This window comes from Lissotriton vulgaris, chromosome 9, assembly GCF_964263255.1.
Source record: "Lissotriton vulgaris chromosome 9, aLisVul1.2, whole genome shotgun sequence".
In the NCBI taxonomy this organism is placed as follows: Eukaryota; Metazoa; Chordata; class Amphibia; order Caudata; family Salamandridae; genus Lissotriton; species Lissotriton vulgaris.
Window position 1 is genome coordinate 977,291,988 of NC_141697.1, and position 17,626 is coordinate 977,309,613.

At 46.0% G+C, this 17,626-nt stretch overlaps 1 protein-coding gene across 1 annotated transcript in view; it reads right to left on the reverse strand.

Annotated features, from left to right (window-relative positions):
- The window catches only part of EMC3 (ER membrane protein complex subunit 3), a 154,227-nt gene that overhangs the window by 114,685 nt on the left and 21,916 nt on the right, over positions 1–17,626 (reverse strand). Inside the window, exon 3 of the mRNA XM_086938827.1 lies at positions 14,493–14,550. Coding sequence (XP_086794953.1) covers positions 14,493–14,550 — 58 coding nt within the window. The remainder of the gene's footprint in view (positions 1–14,492; positions 14,551–17,626) is intronic.

The window sequence follows — 17,626 nt, forward strand, 5'->3', positions numbered from 1 at the left end:
ATCACAGCATCAATCTCTGCAACCATTCAACAACAACTGGTTAAAATATGTTCTCTCAATGTTTCAAGCTTTATTACAAATGTCACAAAAAGATGTTAATATTTCACTTCTGTTCTTTCATCCCAATAAAATACACTGAACATAATCTTCACAAAAGTTATTTACAAAGGTTTAGGCTATTGCCATTATAAATTAGAATCACTTTTATTTAAGTATTAATTATTTAAAAAAATTAAAAGCCATTGTTATTTGTAATATCAATACATCTAAGTCACGTAAATACAAAACATGTTGCATTACAAATGCTATAGGTGTCACATTTGCGAAAGTTATAACTATTGGCATTGTAAATGACAAAGCTATTAATTTAGCTATTTTCAAAACCAACACATAAATAAAAAAAATGTCATTTACAAAACCAATAGCTCAAACTTTCATAATGCGAGACCTATTGCATTGCAAATGCTTGTTTATTTTCCGATCCAAGATGGCTGAGAACATTTGGAATATTAAATAATTTTTTTTTTAAATCTATTACATGACACAGAACTCTGTATTCTGCCTCACTTTTCTTCACCTTCCGTCAGCAGCAAAGAATCTACATAATAACTATGCACAACATCTCCCATGACTCTGCAGTGACTGCTATATACATAATAAACCTAGAAGAAATATCGCACAGTCGACCAAAAGAAATATCGCACAGTCGACCAAAAGAAATATCACACAGTCTACGAATCAGCATCCTTGCTGATCCACAACCGACTGACAAACAACTCACTAACGATGTACAAAGCAAAAACAAGATTGAGCTAAGTACCTTTAACTCCTTGAGAGTATCCTGGCTTTTAGAGAATAATGTTGTGCTTGTTGCGTAGTCGGGTTGTTGCAGGAAACTGCTTTAACCCTGGTTGTGTATTTCAGCCGTATAGGTTGTCATTTCTAGGCTGTCATAGAGCAGCCCATGCAATTTAATCAGCGTGCTTTCTCTTTCCTTTATGGATAACTTTGTAAGTGTTTTGGACACCCCTGTATAACTAGTTGACGTTGCCATCCGCTGGACAGTGCCTATGATCTACCGCTTTCCCAAAGCCTAACTGAGCTGCAGCTTTGTGGCCTAATAGGGAATACACATCAATATTGAGAATCTGGCAATTCTGAACCTGAAATTCAAGGGCTAGTTCAAACAGGAGAGCATCCATGGACCAGGAGCCAAAGCCTATTGAAGTAGAGTCATAGGATTGTGATTTATCCCTGGCCTGGAGCTTTAAGAGGGTTTTGGGAGCCTTTGTGGGGGGACACAGGCAGTTTTCTGGGGGTACCCGAAAAACCCTATCAAACCCAGGGTACATGTACAATGTTGATCAAGAAGGGTTTCTTGTAGAAATAAATTATTGCTCTTTACTTTACAAATAATGCCAAACAGTCACTATTTGCACTACACATTTATGCGTGAGACATAGTCAACATACATCTCTTTACAACATTGCCTTTGCATTCACACTCATCTCTGGGACCATCAATAGATACCTTTGAAAATTCATTACTCTTACTCTTTTTTTTTTATTCACATAAAACCATCTGAAATGCATTAAGCATCCCTTGCAATGCACTATTTTCTTAGAGGATATGGATACAAATTCTATAAAGTGTCCAAAGAACCCTTAAGAGTGAATCCACCAGTTTGTTCCACAAACACTAATATAGCTTTGAGGCATTATTCCTTAGTATAATATAATTATGTTTTTCTTCTCTTTACTGGAAGGAACCTCTCACAGATAGACTGTTGAGGCGTTTCGGCTTAATCCTTCATTCCTCCTCAGGACAAAAGACAAGGGAGTGCATACCCTAAACACCTAAATGACAAGCCACAATCACCTAAGCATTTCCATCAATATTATTATTTTGTACTTGTATAGCGCACTTATCACCCCTACAGGGGTCTTAAGGTGCTGTACGCATACCGCAGTGGAACCCTTCCTGGCTTTCCCTGTGAAGTGACCACTCCTGGGCACCCCCAAGGTGAAGCCAGGCATCCCAGCGCTGTTGGGGCCATTGTGGAGATTAAGCAAGATATTGCCCAGAGTTGCAGAGTGGGACCCATGATTAGAGTAGGCACCGAGGCGAGAATTGTCGAGTCCGCGGACATTGATCCCAAGACCCTGCCGCGTTGGGAATTGAACCCTGGTCCTGGGCCTAACCTCTGCTTCAGGGTCCGCCGCTCTAACCATTGAGCCACACTTCTCCTTTAAATTAAAAAGCTATTAACGCTGTTATATTGCAAATTGTCCAGAAACAAAAATCTCATTCTCCTCTACTACAACATTATCCCCTTAAGCGCTGCGCACGTCCAGCGGCCGACGGCACCACTACCTCAGGAGTGCTGCCGTCGGCCGTTGGACGTTCCAACTGCACCTGCGCAATGTAACGTTCAGCACTGGAGCTGGACGTTCCAAAGCAGCTAAGGTGTTAAAAGCAAACTACTAAAAAAGTTAATTATTTGGGGGCGTGGCTAGCAGCCAAGCATGGCGGCCGCATAGTGTGAGAGCTCCCGAGGGCACTGCAGCCTTTCAACAAATCCGTTACATCTATCCGCCGCCTAGCGCGCCTGAAGCGGCTGCGTTCGAGTCCGGGACACAAGCGGTGTCACCGGTCCAAGTTTCGAGACAATCGGAGCACCGGAGCCTGAGCTGCATCGTGTGGCGAGTTGGGGCCTACAACCAGGGGTGTAGCACCGGCCTCGCGTGAAATCCGGGCCCCGGCGGAAGTGCGACAGAGCCGGCCGGAAAAGTGATCGCACCCCGGTGCATCTCGGAAAATCAGACCAAGCCTACAGCTACTGGCGGAACCCTCCGGTGGCAATCGGGCTGCCACGAACACCAAGCAGGACCTGAACAGTACGAAGGTCAGTGCAACCCCGACCTGGGCCGCGCAGCACGGGGACAACAACCTACAACGACCCCCCCCAAAGAGAACGTAGCTGGCGCAGCAACACTACAGGGGGCAGAAGCGGTCGCCGCATAGGAGCGAGGGAGCAGTGGGCCCGCACGGTGAGCCAGAACAGAAGCCAGGTGGACGGTGCCCCGGGGGGACGACGCAACACCGGACATATACGCGGGACCACAGGGGAACCCCCCAGGCCCGCTACCAGCAGCGTCGACACAACAGAAGTACCCCAACACGCGACGGCCGGTCCAGTGCACGAGACACGGTGCAGTGTAGAACATCGAGGGGGGGAACACAGTGCCCGCTCCATCCCGGAGAGAGGCTACCGAGAGCAAAAACACGTTACGCATCAGCGGCTCCTAGGCTTTCACACCAACATCCAGTGAGACCCACTGCTACCTGGCTGATTCCGCCTATCAGAGACTTCAATCGACCCACAGGCAGCGGTCACCTGGGGCATATCTCTGGCACTCGCAGGGCCCAGCACCATGGCGGGAAAAGGCCTTAGGAGCGGATCCACGCAAGCCAAACTGGATAAATTCGCATATGGACACCAAGGGCAACAGCAAACTACAGGGCGACCCTCCACAGGCCATACCCAGGAAGCAGAAAAGTCGACGAAAATTACACTAGAGGACATCATGAAAACGCTCTCAGAAGTTAAAACCACAGTGGGCGCCATCTCCTCAGAAGTATCTCTGCTGCGAGCGGACTTTCACAAAATGGCGGAGAGGGTGTCGCAGGTGGAAGTGGTCACGAAATCGCTCGTAGAAGACACCTCAGAGCTCCAATTGGCCATGGAAAAGATGCAAAAAGTCACCAAACTCCTGCATGACAAGCTGGACGACCAGGAAGGGCGTTCACGCCGCAACAACGTACGTATCCTTGGGCTTCCAGAGACGGAGGGGAAGGGGGCCATGGACCTCTATGTTGAAGACCTCATCAAGAACAAGCTCCAGCCCAAGGGCCTGTCGCACTTCTTTTCGGTGGAGAGGGCGCACAGAGTCCCGGGGGGCCCACCCAAGACGGGGGCGGCTCCGAGACCGGTGCTAGCCCGGCTCTTCAACTTCAGGGACAGGGACGCAATATTGCAGGCGGCGAGGAATTCACCACCAGTGCGGATTCAAAATGCCACCTTAGCGTTCTTCCCGGACTACACGGCAGAGGTGGCCAGGCTACGCAAGTCCTTCACGGAGGTTAAGAAAGCACTGCGCGACAGAGAACTGCCGTATTCCATGATGTTCCCAGCTAAACTGCGGATAGTGGCCGAGGGGAAGACCTGGTTTTTTGACACGCCAGAGGTGGCTCAAGAATGGCTGGAGGGCTGGCGACCAGCGGGGCGACGACAACGCTCACAGCAAGACCAGCAGCGACACCGTGCTGACCAGACACCGCCCAGTCAGTCCTCCCACCGACCACACCAGGGAGGCGAAACAGAAATAGAATCGGACCTTGAGAGAGATCCACTAGACTCTGGACAAGTGGCTCCAGTGTGACATTTAACTGCTTTATTTTTCAAGACTGTGTGGGCCGCGGGACCGTGGCTCGGACGTAGCTGAGTAGGGTGGGCACAGGCAGTGCCCGGAGGGGACTCACCAACCCTACGAGCAAGTAAGATGTATAGGGGAGGGCTGAAGCACTCTGCACAGTTGGGGAAGCGGGCGGGAGTTTGTCCGTGGAGCAGGGTAGCAGGGAGGGGGGATGGGTTTGAAGTTTATTTGTTGAAATGTTTACTCTTGTTTGTAGTCATCGTTCACCACCTACACAGCAGTATCACCCTGACATCAGCACGTCTCCTACACAGCACGCCACTAGTCGACGCATGGGCTATGCCACAGCACACGTTGTGTGCAAGACTCCTTCATCAGCCTAATGGCCAGGCCACCTAATCACACGCCCGCCGAAGGCCCCTCCACGGCCGGGAAGATTCCCCCACTGCGCATACTGACATGGAATGTCCGGGGCCTGGGTGACAAAATCAAGAGAGGCTTGGTCCTTCAAGCCGTAAAGCGGCAAAACCCGGATGTGGTCCTCCTACAGGAAACCCACCTCACGGGATCCACCTGCAAAGCCCTAGACAGACGTGGGTACACAATGGTAGTCCACGCCGACTTCACTACTGGCTCCAGGGGTACGGGCATACTGGTGAGAAGATCTTCCCCCTTATGGTATCCAGCCACGTGGCAGACGACCAGGGTCGCTATGCCGCAATCCACGGCCAGTGGGAGGGCAGGGCCCTGAATGTGATTTCAGTATATATTCCCCCAGCCCTACACTCGGTGGCCTTACCAGCACTAGGCAAATTCCTTCTTGGTCTCCCTGATGGCGACATGATTGTTGGGGGGGACTTTAACGCAGTCATGGATCCACTTAAGGACACTTTCCCCGCCAGAACCAGACCGCGAGGTACGACACCACTGTCAGACTTTGCGGAAGCCCTAGGCCTTGTAGACCTCGGGCGGGAACTACACACAGAGGCCACCCACTACACTTACTACTCAGCGGTACATAACAGCTTATCTCGTATAGACTACTTCATGACACTGGGTTTGGGTCTGGATATGGTAGAGAGGGTGGACACACTACCCAGGGGGGTCTCGGATCACTCTCCAATCGTCCTATCGCTGACCACCGGAGGGAAACGGAATGCCCGACTATACCCAATCTACCCCAATTTCCTGAAAATCCCCAAGATTCGAAAGAAACTCAAACTGGCGACGTCACTGTATTTTGCTGAGAACACGGGCACAGTAGAGTCGCCCTCCATCCTATGGGAGGCGTACAAAACTGTTCTCAGGGGGGCGGCCATTGCGGCGATCATGGGACACAAACGGGACTCACGGAAGGAACTCACGGACCTGGAACTTGCACTAGATACGGCCAATAACGCTCATATGACAGAACCCTCCCCGACCGCGACACACACACTCATGCTCCGGCAACAACAATACCTAGCCCACCTCAAAACGACAGAGAAGGGATACATTGCGAACACTCGACATAGGATCTATGATGTGGGCGACAAAGCGGGACGTATGCTAGCGTGGCTGGACAAGAGAGGGAATGGAGTGAGGGGTATCCATAGGCTCAACACGGAGGATGGGCGGACACTGGTACACCCGGAAGACATAGTAGGCGAACTAGCTCGACACTATCAGGAAATCTATACACCGGGACGGAGGGTCACACGACAAATGGCAACGGCAACGCTCGCGGGCATTACCATCCCCAGCATTACACAAGAAGATAGTGACGCCCTAGAACTAGACCCGACGGGGGAAGAAATCCAGCTAGCGATCATGGCGTTACAGTCAGGTAAAGCACTGGGCCCTAATGGGATACCGGTAGAGTGGTATAAGTCCGTGGCTGCAGACCTCAGTGCCCCATTGCTGGCCATGTATTTGGAGAGTAGGGACAGACTAGAGCTGCCACTGGATCAACGCACAGCAACGATTGTAGCAATACCCAAGCCCGGAAAACCACAGACAGAATGCACCTCATACCGCCCGATATCATTACTAAACATCGAGGCCAAAATACTAGCTAAACTTCTGGCTACCCGATTGCTGCCCCATCTCAGTACTCTAATCCACCCTGACCAGTCGGGCTTCATGCCCCACCGGAGCACGGCGTTGAATCTTAGACGAGTCCACGGTGTGTTGGCCCGTGCACACCTCCTCACAGAACAGGCGGTAATCCTCTCCCTCGACGCCAAAATGGCGTTCGACTTAGTAGAATGGGAATACCTCTTCATGGTACTGGAACGCATGGGTTTTGGGCCAAAATACATACGATGGATACGGCTGCTTTACACGAAACCCGTGGCACAAGTGGTGGCCAATGGCCACACGTCGCAGAAATTCCCACTGGGCAGGGGGACCAGACAAGGCTGCCCCCTGTCCCCCCTGCTCTTCGCGCTCGTACTTGAACCCTTGGCCATCCAAATCAGATCGACACCTCTATTCGCGGGCATCAAATGGGAGGAGGGGTGGGAGGACAAAGTCTCGCTATACGCGGACGATATGCTCATATACATGACCGCGCCCGAGACCGTCATCCCAGCCCTACTAGACCTTTGTGACACGCATGGGCGCACATCGGGTTACACACTCAACTGGTCGAAATCCACCATATACACTTTAAAAGGCCCAGAGCCAAGACTGCAGGGGAACTGTCCAATGCTTAAGACGTCGGCCTCTTTCAAGTACCTAGGTATTGTTATCGCGAGCGGGGAAGCAGACTTTTTCGTGAACAACCTAAAACCACCCATGGATCGCCTGCGAGCGGATGTTAGGCACTGGGCGGCCCTCCCCCTGACCCTACTGGGCAGGGCGGCATTGTACAAGATGATGGCCCTCCCAAGACTCCTTTACGTACTGGAAAATACTCCTCACCTGGTACCACAGCGTTACTTCCAACAGATTGTGGCACTGGTCACGGTCCTGCTCTGGGACACAGGCCCAGCGCGCATAGCATATGACAAGCTGGTAAAGAGCTGGTACGAAGGTGGCATAGCGCTCCCCAACATCCAGCTATATTACTGGGCGGCCCAACTCAAGATTATAAACTACTGGATCCACGCCCCGAAGGACGACCCGGCCTACCGGGCAGACTGGTCGCAACTTGGGACGGACTGTATGCTGTCCGTGCTGTACAACAAGTCGCAACTAAAGGACCTGATCGGTCCGACCAAGCACACGGCGGCGCTGTGGCACATGGCGCAGGCCCGTCTGGGGTGGGCAGGCCGACTCACTAAAATGACGCCCTTGTGGGACACGAAAGCGTTGGGAAACCTGAGAGACTGTAAGGGGTTTGAGCGGTGGGACTCAATAGGCATCTCTACGATAGGAGACCTCTGGGACAATGACTCAGTATTACCATTTCCACACTTGCAACAGCAATACAACCTCGGACCCACAGAAACGTTTAGGTATGTCCAGATTAGGCATGCATTACTACAGGCAATCCCTGCCGGCACCACATTACCAGACTCCTCTCCTTTGGAAGATAGATTACTAACCGATTTCATGCTCCAAAGCGCCACCTCCCTTACATACAAAAAGCTGATCAACAATCTCAAAGACCCGACACTAAAGCTCAAAGGGAAATGGGAGGAGGAACTAGGTGAGACAGACGAATTTGAATGGAATGAGGCCCTGGCCTCCCCGAAAGAGGTGGGAATCTCTAGTAAGCTCAGACTGGTACAGCTTAAAATCTTACACCGTATCTATTACACCAGGACACTGCTGCACAAAATACAAAGAGCACCACACCCCTTCTATTTACGAGGCTGCGGGGAGGAAGGGACACTGTTCCACACGCTATGGGAATGCCCGCAAATACGCGAATTCTGGAGACAGGTGCTCCGATCCATCTCCCAGGCCCTCAAACTTTCCATTCTACCCGAACCACGTAAATGCCTTCTAAACATCTGGGACCCAAATGACCTGGGTAGATATGAACTGATTTGGGCGTCACTGGCATTAACAGTAGCTAAACGGGATATAGCACAGAAATGGGGGGCGCCGGAAGTGCCCACCGCCAGTAGATGGGCTAAAAACATGGACATCCTAATGGTGACAGAGAGAGCGGTTTATGTGCTTCGAGCGGCGCCCCGGAAATGGAACAAAGTATGGGCGGCATGGAACATGTACAGAGGGGAACTTTGTGAGCCCTTGCCAGAGGGAGAGGAATCAGACTCCGAAGGGGAGGAGGAGTAACTGAACAGTTGCGGGGAGAAGGCCTCGGACATATGACACGGCTGAATGGGCGGCAATGACCTGGCCATTTAATGCGCTACGAATAGCAGCGCAGGATATTACGAACTGTGGGAGACGTCCAAAGGGATACGATGACACATGGTTGGGGGGGTATGTTGGGAAGTTTGTTCTTAAGGGTTAATTGGAAGGAGATGTAGCCATCACTGAAGCTGAGGGAGGGGTTATCGAGGGAACGCACTCTACGACCAAATGTCATATATTGAAAGCTTAGGAGAGACCCATGATACAGCAGAAACTATGTCTTATTTACGAGAATGTAGCCAGTAAGTTATTGCACAGATAAAGTGTACGAAATGCAAGATTACCAATTGGATGTATGCAATTGTTTAACCACTATTCCTTCCTACCAATAAAGTTTAAAAAAAAAAAAAAAAAGTTAATTATTTCAAGGTTATTATTGATAAATAGATAACGTATGCTGATTATTTTGATGTGTTTAGTGTCATGTAAATGTGTATCTGATGCAAGAGTACTGGATATAAATGGACTGTCCTTAACTTCAAAAGGATTTACATTTGTTGTTTCAGGAAGGATAAAGACTAATTGCAGATTGGTGGTGTATCCTGCTTTTCTGCTAAAGGGTTATCTGTGTGTGGTAAGCTGACTGAAAGAATATGAAGCTGGAATATCCCAAAATAGTGCTTTGATACCCCAACAGCTAGTGGTGGCAACTAGCATCTTGCAAGATGCTTAATAAAGATTAGATTATTCAACTATCAGATAATTTGGGCACCCTCTACCAAAGGAGTGATGGCCTCAAAAGTGTTCTAGGTAGGCACATGATTGGAAGACATTTTGAGAGCTGCAGTTGAGTCCTGAGTCAATCTTTTGAGGGTCCTGTGAGAAAGGAGATAGAGAATCTTCAACAGAGCCAGAATATGAGCCTCTGTGTCATACAACAGAATTAAAATGTTCAGGACAATGTTCAAGAAAGTATAAATTCTACTAAAGACATAAAGGAGAGTATTATTCCACCAAGGTAATTTTGATTGTACATAAAGATTTCTAATGTTGTATGACGTTTATTGATTGTGTAATCCAATGTTTTCATTCGTGTATATTTAGCAAGGACCCCCTGAAAGTATGAATTGTATAATTCCTAGGTCAGGGAAAACAATGTATATGCAAAGTAACAACCTAGGCAATCAAAATTTACACAAACACAATTGATAAAGAATAATAAACAACTAGCTACAACTGACTAAAAGACATAATTTTTTATTAAAACAGTAAACAGTTCATTAGCATAATACACAGTTTAAGAAAGTCACAAAAATGTTCAACAAGTTAAAAATTAATTAAACAGTAAACAGCAAATTCATTACCTATAGTAGATGAGTGGCAAGGTTATATGACTCTACGCGCGTTTCGGCGGCCAGCGCCTTCTTCCTGGAGTAGCCACGTAATATTACTAGAAAAGAACAGAGAATTAATTTTGTTTTTTCAAACAGGGCGGTCAAGATTAAAATGCCGTTTTTCTTATTATGGTTTCTGTCGCCTCAGGAATTGCCGAAGCTAATTGATACAAAGGATAAATAGGTAGCGTCCGCCACCGGAACCCTTAGTGTTGATTTGTGCTCTGTATGGTCCACCGATTAGGTTTTCTTGAGTTATCCTTGAGGTCTAATATTTTGGAGACCATTCGAATTAAACCATTCCTGTATTCGTTTTTATCTATGTTCTTCAATCATAGAAGAGAGGGGGATCGCCAGATGTTGTTTTTAGGAAAACTTCCTATGTGCCTAGAGGCACGAGTTCTTCTGTTTCAAGGATAAAGATGAGAGTTGTAAGGGATTCTGTAAAGTTGGGCAAATGGGTGATATTTAAAAGATCTCCCTGCCTGAGGATGGTCGGCAGGGCTCCGTACGTCCGGTGGCGGGTAGCTCGAACTGGCAACTGCAAGCGCGGCAAATATCACCCATTTGCCCAACTTTACAGAATCCCTTACAACTCTCATCTTTATCCTTGAAACAGAAGAACTCGTGCCTCTAGGCACATAGGAAGTTTTCCTAAAAACAACATCTGGCGATCCCCCTCTCTTCTATGATTGAAGAACATAGATAAAAACGAATACAGGAATGGTTTAATTCGAATGGTCTCCAAAATATTAGACCTCAAGGACAACTCAAGAAAACCTAATCGGTGGACCATACAGAGCACAAATCAACACTAAGGGTTCCGGTGGCGGACGTTACCTATTTATCCTTTGTATCAATTAGCTTCGGCAATTCCTGAGGCGACAGAAACCATAATAAGAAAAACGGCATTTTAATCTTGACCGCCCTGTTTGAAAAAACAAAATTAATTCTCTGTTCTTTTCTAGTAATATTACGTGGCTACTCCAGGAAGAAGGCGCTGGCCGCCGAAACGCGCGTAGAGTCATATAACCTTGCCACTCATCTACTATAGATAATGAATTTGCTGTTTACTGTTTAATTAATTTTTAACTTGTTGAACATTTTTGTGACTTTCTTAAACTGTGTATTATGCTAATGAACTGTTTACTGTTTTAATAAAAAATTATGTCTTTTAGTCAGTTGTAGCTAGTTGTTTATTATTCTTTATCAATTGTGTTTGTGTAAATTTTGATTGCCTAGGTTGTTACTTTGCATATCCAATGTTTTCATGTCATTATATTACCTAACAATGCTCTATGTGATTGTTGGAGATAAAAAAACAAGTATTATACTGATAGCTATTATTTTTTTAAATTATTATTTACCATGCCTATAGTTTGGGATTATTGGTTTGTTTTTAGAAGATGACAAATAAATTTAATGAGGCTTTAGTTTGAAACAGTTACAAGAAGTATTGTTTCCCTTAAAATGTTTCTAGTTGTTGAACGCAAGTTAGAAGAAAGGCTTCCCGGTGAGGTCTTCATAACAAAGAAAAGAGGAGATGGAGCTGCTCGACAGGGCAGTTATGGAGTGACAAGGATACTGATAAACTGTGCTAATTATTCTATGTCTACAGTGGTCACTACAAACTCATAGGAGTTTGCCTCTGTGTCATAAGTAATATCTATATTTTCTTTCTGGATGTCCAGAAAATATATTTTTTCGTTTATGTTTAGAGGCATGAAGGGGAGAGAGGTAGAAAATGTGTATATTCTCATGGAGTACTGAAAGAAAAGAAAAAGTGTGCAGCAGAAGAATACAAGTCATCCAACCAAAAGGATCGTAAAGACGCTATGTGGAACAAAAACAAGAGGGTGGCAAGACATCAAATCAAGCAAATGACAGTGACAATAAAGACAACCAATTTGAAGCAACAGATGAGCTTTAAGTCCACTAGGTTTTTAGTATTGTCCACAAGAGGTCTTTCTCAAACAGACAACGAGCTGTCTCATTTTACAGCAGTCACTCATTGACAGATGGCTCACACTTTGAAATATTTTCTAACTTTGTAGGAATTTTAGTGATCAGGAAGCTCCCCATAATTGCAATGTATGTTAAGAACTCGTGAATAATATTTTTCATTAATTCATAACCAAAGCTTATGTAAACATGCATATGCAAATTATCCGTGGAGTATATCCTGGTTCCAAGTATCTGCATTGAAAGTAAACTGGATTCATCTAAATTCTAACTGCAACAAAGTCTAGAAATGTATTCTACTTCCTCAGGTAATTGTATCCTCTAGCGAAGTTAAAGCACATATGTTATAGTACTTGTTAGACCTGTCTGCCTCTGGGAGTGTCTTTACTATTAATTATTTATTTTGTCCCCTTTGGCCTTCCAGAGGATCCAGTTATTTATTCTTTCTTATGTCCACCAGAATTTTTCCAGTATTGTCGCAGGGGCTAGGTGTTCCTGGAGCCCGCCATTTTTCTGTGGGGCCTAGTTTTTCCTCAGAACCAGATACTGCTAGAAACTGAGACCTAAGATGGTGGCTACCAACTGTCAAAATGGTCACCTCAGGTTTCCTGATTCATTGGACAACATGGGGAAAGTTCTGGAACCCTCTAGCAGGTTCTAGGGGTCCGTGGCCAGCCTATATAAGGTCGAGTTCAGGGTGGCCATTTTAGGTGAGAACTGAGCAGGACAGGAGAGAGGCGAACTGCTGGGGAGGTCAGCGCTTTCACAGGATAAATCGACCTGTGGGCCGGCTAAATTCTTGTATCGACGCTACCCCTCGGGGTCTGACCGAACCTTGACCTAGGAGCTTGACCATTAACCCTAAAGCAAGACCCCACACCTAACATCTGAAGTCTTGTATCCAGGGAAGTAACTCGAGAACTGCCTACCATCACGGAATTACAAAATCTTCGCATAATTCTGTTGTGGAGGTTGTCCGGTAAATAATTAAGCCGCAACGTGTGCGCGGATCTCGCACTTACTGTGAGAAGACGAGGTTTCACTGGCATACCAGCAGCGTGTGGAGTCCCTTCTCTGCGGGTCCGTGGCCGACGGCTGCTGAGGAGGAGGCTCGGCTCGTCGGAGGTTCCTGGAGAGAAAGAGGGAAGCCCCGGGTGACGTCGGAAGGCGGAGCGAAGGTGGTGTCCCAAGGCAGGAAGTTGACGACGGAATCGGAGGAGGCGTACCAGCGTGAGGAGAGGCCGGACGAGGAAGGCGGAGCTTGCCACGGAAGGAATCGGCGTCGGAGGGAGGCTGGTAGAACACGCCACTGAAGTCAGACCTGCGTGATAGAGAACCAGAACTCTGCGACCACGGGGAAGAGAGAAGCAGCCACGGAGTCCGCTGTGGAGACCTGCCCCATCCTCCTGTCAAGTTCAGGACCAAAGAAGGAGCACTTCCGGTACTCGGGGAACATCCTCCAAACCCTCAAGTAAGCGTGGAACTGTACGCTGGGAGCGGGAGGAGAGAAAGTGGACTAGCCTTGTCCGTAAAGCGAAGGGGTGAACAGGAACCCGTTCTGAGTTGAGCTGAGCTGTGGTGTCAACGGCTGTCCTATTTGACAATCCGAGGGTTACCAGCAGGAAATAGACTTGCTAGAATAAGTACTGCTAAAGGTGAAACAGGAGGAAGGAACAAGGTTCTATGTGAACTGTCAACCAAGTCAATCTGTTAAACAACCAGGCTACTGAGCTGAACTGGTGGTGATAAAGCAGCTTAACGACAATATCCTCAAGAGTATAACAAAAGAGATAGGTCACCTTCTGTGGGAAGGGAGCTGTGGTGAGGGCATTGTAGATGTATAAGTAATTTGCCAGTCTTCTTCCTATCATACAGCCTACGGAAGCGGGTCACAAGAAGTTGTGGGGGTCAGGCTGCTGTCCTTCTGTGAACTCACGTTAAGGTTGCCTTCATGTGTCTAATGGTAATGTACGTGACAGGATTCTAATTGAATATTAACCTAGTACTGTGTCCTATTCAGGAGAAGTCATCCATGCTGTGAGGGGATAGAGTGCCATTGTTGTGGCTGAGAAGTCACAGTTAAAGTATAATTGAAAGCAAATGTATTGAACAGTGTCCATTGAATGTAAAGACGCTTATTGTACTAAATTTATACCCTACCATGATTTGAAAGAAAAACAAAAAGGAACAAAGAGATATATTTTATAAAAGGTACTGGTATTTTACTAAACTGGTGTGGCGTCCTTTATTTTTAGTGATAAGACATTGGGTTACGGTGAGTGGGTTTGTAAGCACTACACTAAAGCCTTGGAAGTTAGCGGTTTCCACTCTGTGCCAGGCTACCCTATGTAGTCTAGGTTTCCTAGGTCTAACAGTACTGCATACAATTTTCATGGTTTAATCACATTTCATCACATAAAACTGGTAGTAAAACAACAACTGTACCAACCTGCTTTGGAATATATTTTCCATTTTCTCTGAGTACACGACTTCGAATCAGAATTTGGCTAAAAAAAAAAAAGAAAAAAATGTATGGTGTTACTTAACTGCTGTATGGAATCATTTGATGGAATTCCAACTATAACAGTTATCTACAAGAACCTGAAATGATAGTTGTGTATATCTGGTTATCCAGTGAAATAAAACATACAGGCCTGAGCAGACAATGTAATTCATTAAATTTGTACTGGATTCCATTAAAAGTTGCAAATTCTCTATGTAAAACGATTGCTCTCAACGTTACTGTATGTCCTTGTCAAAATACTAGATCACACGTGCATGCATCAACATAAAACCTAGTAGTATATAGTCGCTGTAGGGGTAATCAGCTTCAGTTGAGTGGTACGCTACTGGACTACTAGGTTTATTAATTACATAGAATTTATCTGACCTACTCGAGTTTTTCTGTATAAAATAAGTGGGCGTCACGGAGAACTATGGTCTCTAATAAAATAAAATGTGCTGGAACTGCTAGCAGTCAATGGGTAAAACATAACTGAAAAAGCAAACAAATACAGAAGGAGAAAACTGCATGATGAAGAAGCGAGGGAGTAGGTTGGTGGGCACAGAAATGATACCTGACTTGCATTCGACAGCACCAATTTAGGTTGGTTCACTGATTAGTTGCATGTGAAGAACTTTAATAGTATAGCCACTGTTGGTAGGTTAGTGTCTGTTCAGATATCTCAACTTTGACTTTTAGAGCCAGAGACAAAAGTTGAGGATTGAGAGGAAAGATAGAGACATAATGAAACAAGCACTGGCGTTGCCAATTGCTTTCAGCAGTGCTGTTCTGCATCAGGATTTGTACAGCACAGACAAAATAATAAAAAATGTAATTTAAAAAAAAGGGCAACGGCAGTCACATCATCCCGTTGATGTGCATATTTGTCAGGAGCATGCACAGGCTAGCGGAATAACATGGGTGCCATTTGCTTTCATTTTTTATTTCCTGATACAGGACGGTGGAGTGAAAGTGGAAAAGCAGATGTGAGAAGAACACAAAAGGGAGAGAAAAACACAGGAGTACACAGGTGAGAGAGCAAAACAGTGTGCATGGTTGTGTTAGAGAAGCACACTGGAGTGAGAGAAGTGCGGCGGAAGAGAAGCATAAGGATAGAGAGAGCAACACAGAGCAGGGTGGGAGAGAAGCACATGAGGGAGACATTTGGAAAACGCTTGCACTCTCTTAGAGTGCTTATGGAAAAGGAAAGAAGTTGTTCACTAAAAGTGAACACTGGAAGAACACTACTAAAGAGGACGTGCTCCAGGTGAAGGACAAACACAAGATGGGACAAGGTAAGCGTTCAAATAAGAAGCAAGCCTCTGAGAGTCACAATAAAGCCAAACAATGGTAAGCAATGGCCAGAATTTAAGCGGACTGTAAGATCTTGGTAAGCTGAAAAATAGGTATTTTGCAACCAGACAGCTTGTGCTGTTTGGTGGGTTGGCCTAAAAGGCGAAGAGGGACAGAATGATTGAGCATTCACAAGACTATGTGTATTTCTCTTTTTCAAATATATGACATCTTGGCTGCGTTGTTTTTTTTTTAAGTTAGGTAGATGGAGATGGCTGGAGGAGGGCTAAGCATATTATGCATATATTTTACAATATGACTTTGCCAGTAACCAGTAGTTTATGAAACAGGAGTGTTCTGCTGGCTTGATGTCTCTGGAAGTCTACACACCACGCACTGAGTTTTTAAACATGGTATACTGCATTTATGCCCGTTTCACCATAATCGTATGCCTGTTTCACCATAATCTTTTGAACAGAAGCTTTAACCATTGGCACAAGAGGGAAAATGGAGGATTATATCACAGAGTATGTCCTCTAAACATACATACAACAGCAGGAATATTCCTGGCTAAAGTGTGCAGATACAATGCATGTTACTTTGTCACTAAGAAAGAAGGGGTCCTTTTAGGAAAGAGGCCCTCACCCACCCAGAGGTGACATGCTTCATCTAAAGGCCCTTCCTCACACCGGCATTTGGAGAAATCATATCCTGTCAAGTACATAATGACTCGAGAACCTCCCTAACAACCAGATGAGTGTTTGGGCTAATTAATACCCCGCCTGCCTGAGAGAAAAAATGTGAAGCACCAGGTATCAGCTTCCACAGTATTATCTCTTAGGGTATCCACAACGGCATGTCTGGAAGGTAAGTTGGGGCACGGACCTGGACTCACACATAGGATACATACCTGTAGTTCCACTAGAAAAAAACATGTGGTGTTGTATTACCTATCTTTTTACTCTTCGTAACACATATTTAGATAAGCAGACAGGGAATGGTCCTATTGAATGGCACCTCACATCTATGAGGGCATTTGTCTAAGGCAGAAGCAGGTCAGCCACCCTCACTGGGCGAACAGAACACCCAGCTTTTTAATCCTGGGCACTGGGAGGTATCAATAAAACTTTAAACTATCAAGAGGCAATTTTAATCGAATTTCCTTCAACACATACCACCCCTCTGCACCACTGATATACCTCAAGCACACCACTATCATAGCAGCACATTCCCGTATTACATCAGTGTAAGAGCTCCCCTCCAAGTAGGGTTGTAGCCCACGCTGGCATTTCCCCTGTTGCCAGGGTAAAAAGGGGCCATAAGATGAAGCATGCCACTTGGAGGTGGGTGGGGGCTTCCATCCTAAAAGAAGGACTTCTTTTGTAATGACAAAGGAACACACTTTGCATCTGCACACTTTAGCCAGGAGTATTTGATTTGTTGCATGAAGGACGCTTTAACCAACTAACAGAAGAGTGCAAAAGTGAGCCCCTCTATCAACCAAACCAAACAGCACAAAATCATTGTAGTTTTTACCAGCAAACTAAACTTGTTTCAACCATGAAACAGAGGTATTGAATTAGCTGACAAATACAACAAATACAAGCAAAGCAACCAGTCTTCAAGGCACACCAGACACCATTCCGAAACCTAAATCTCTCACAAACTAGTGGATGGACCAACACCAAAACAAAATATTGTGCCACTTGAATAAAAGTTGAACCCATGCCATGACTGGTGAAAATACACACATACGGCCAGTGCTGTAGCATACAACAATAACTGCA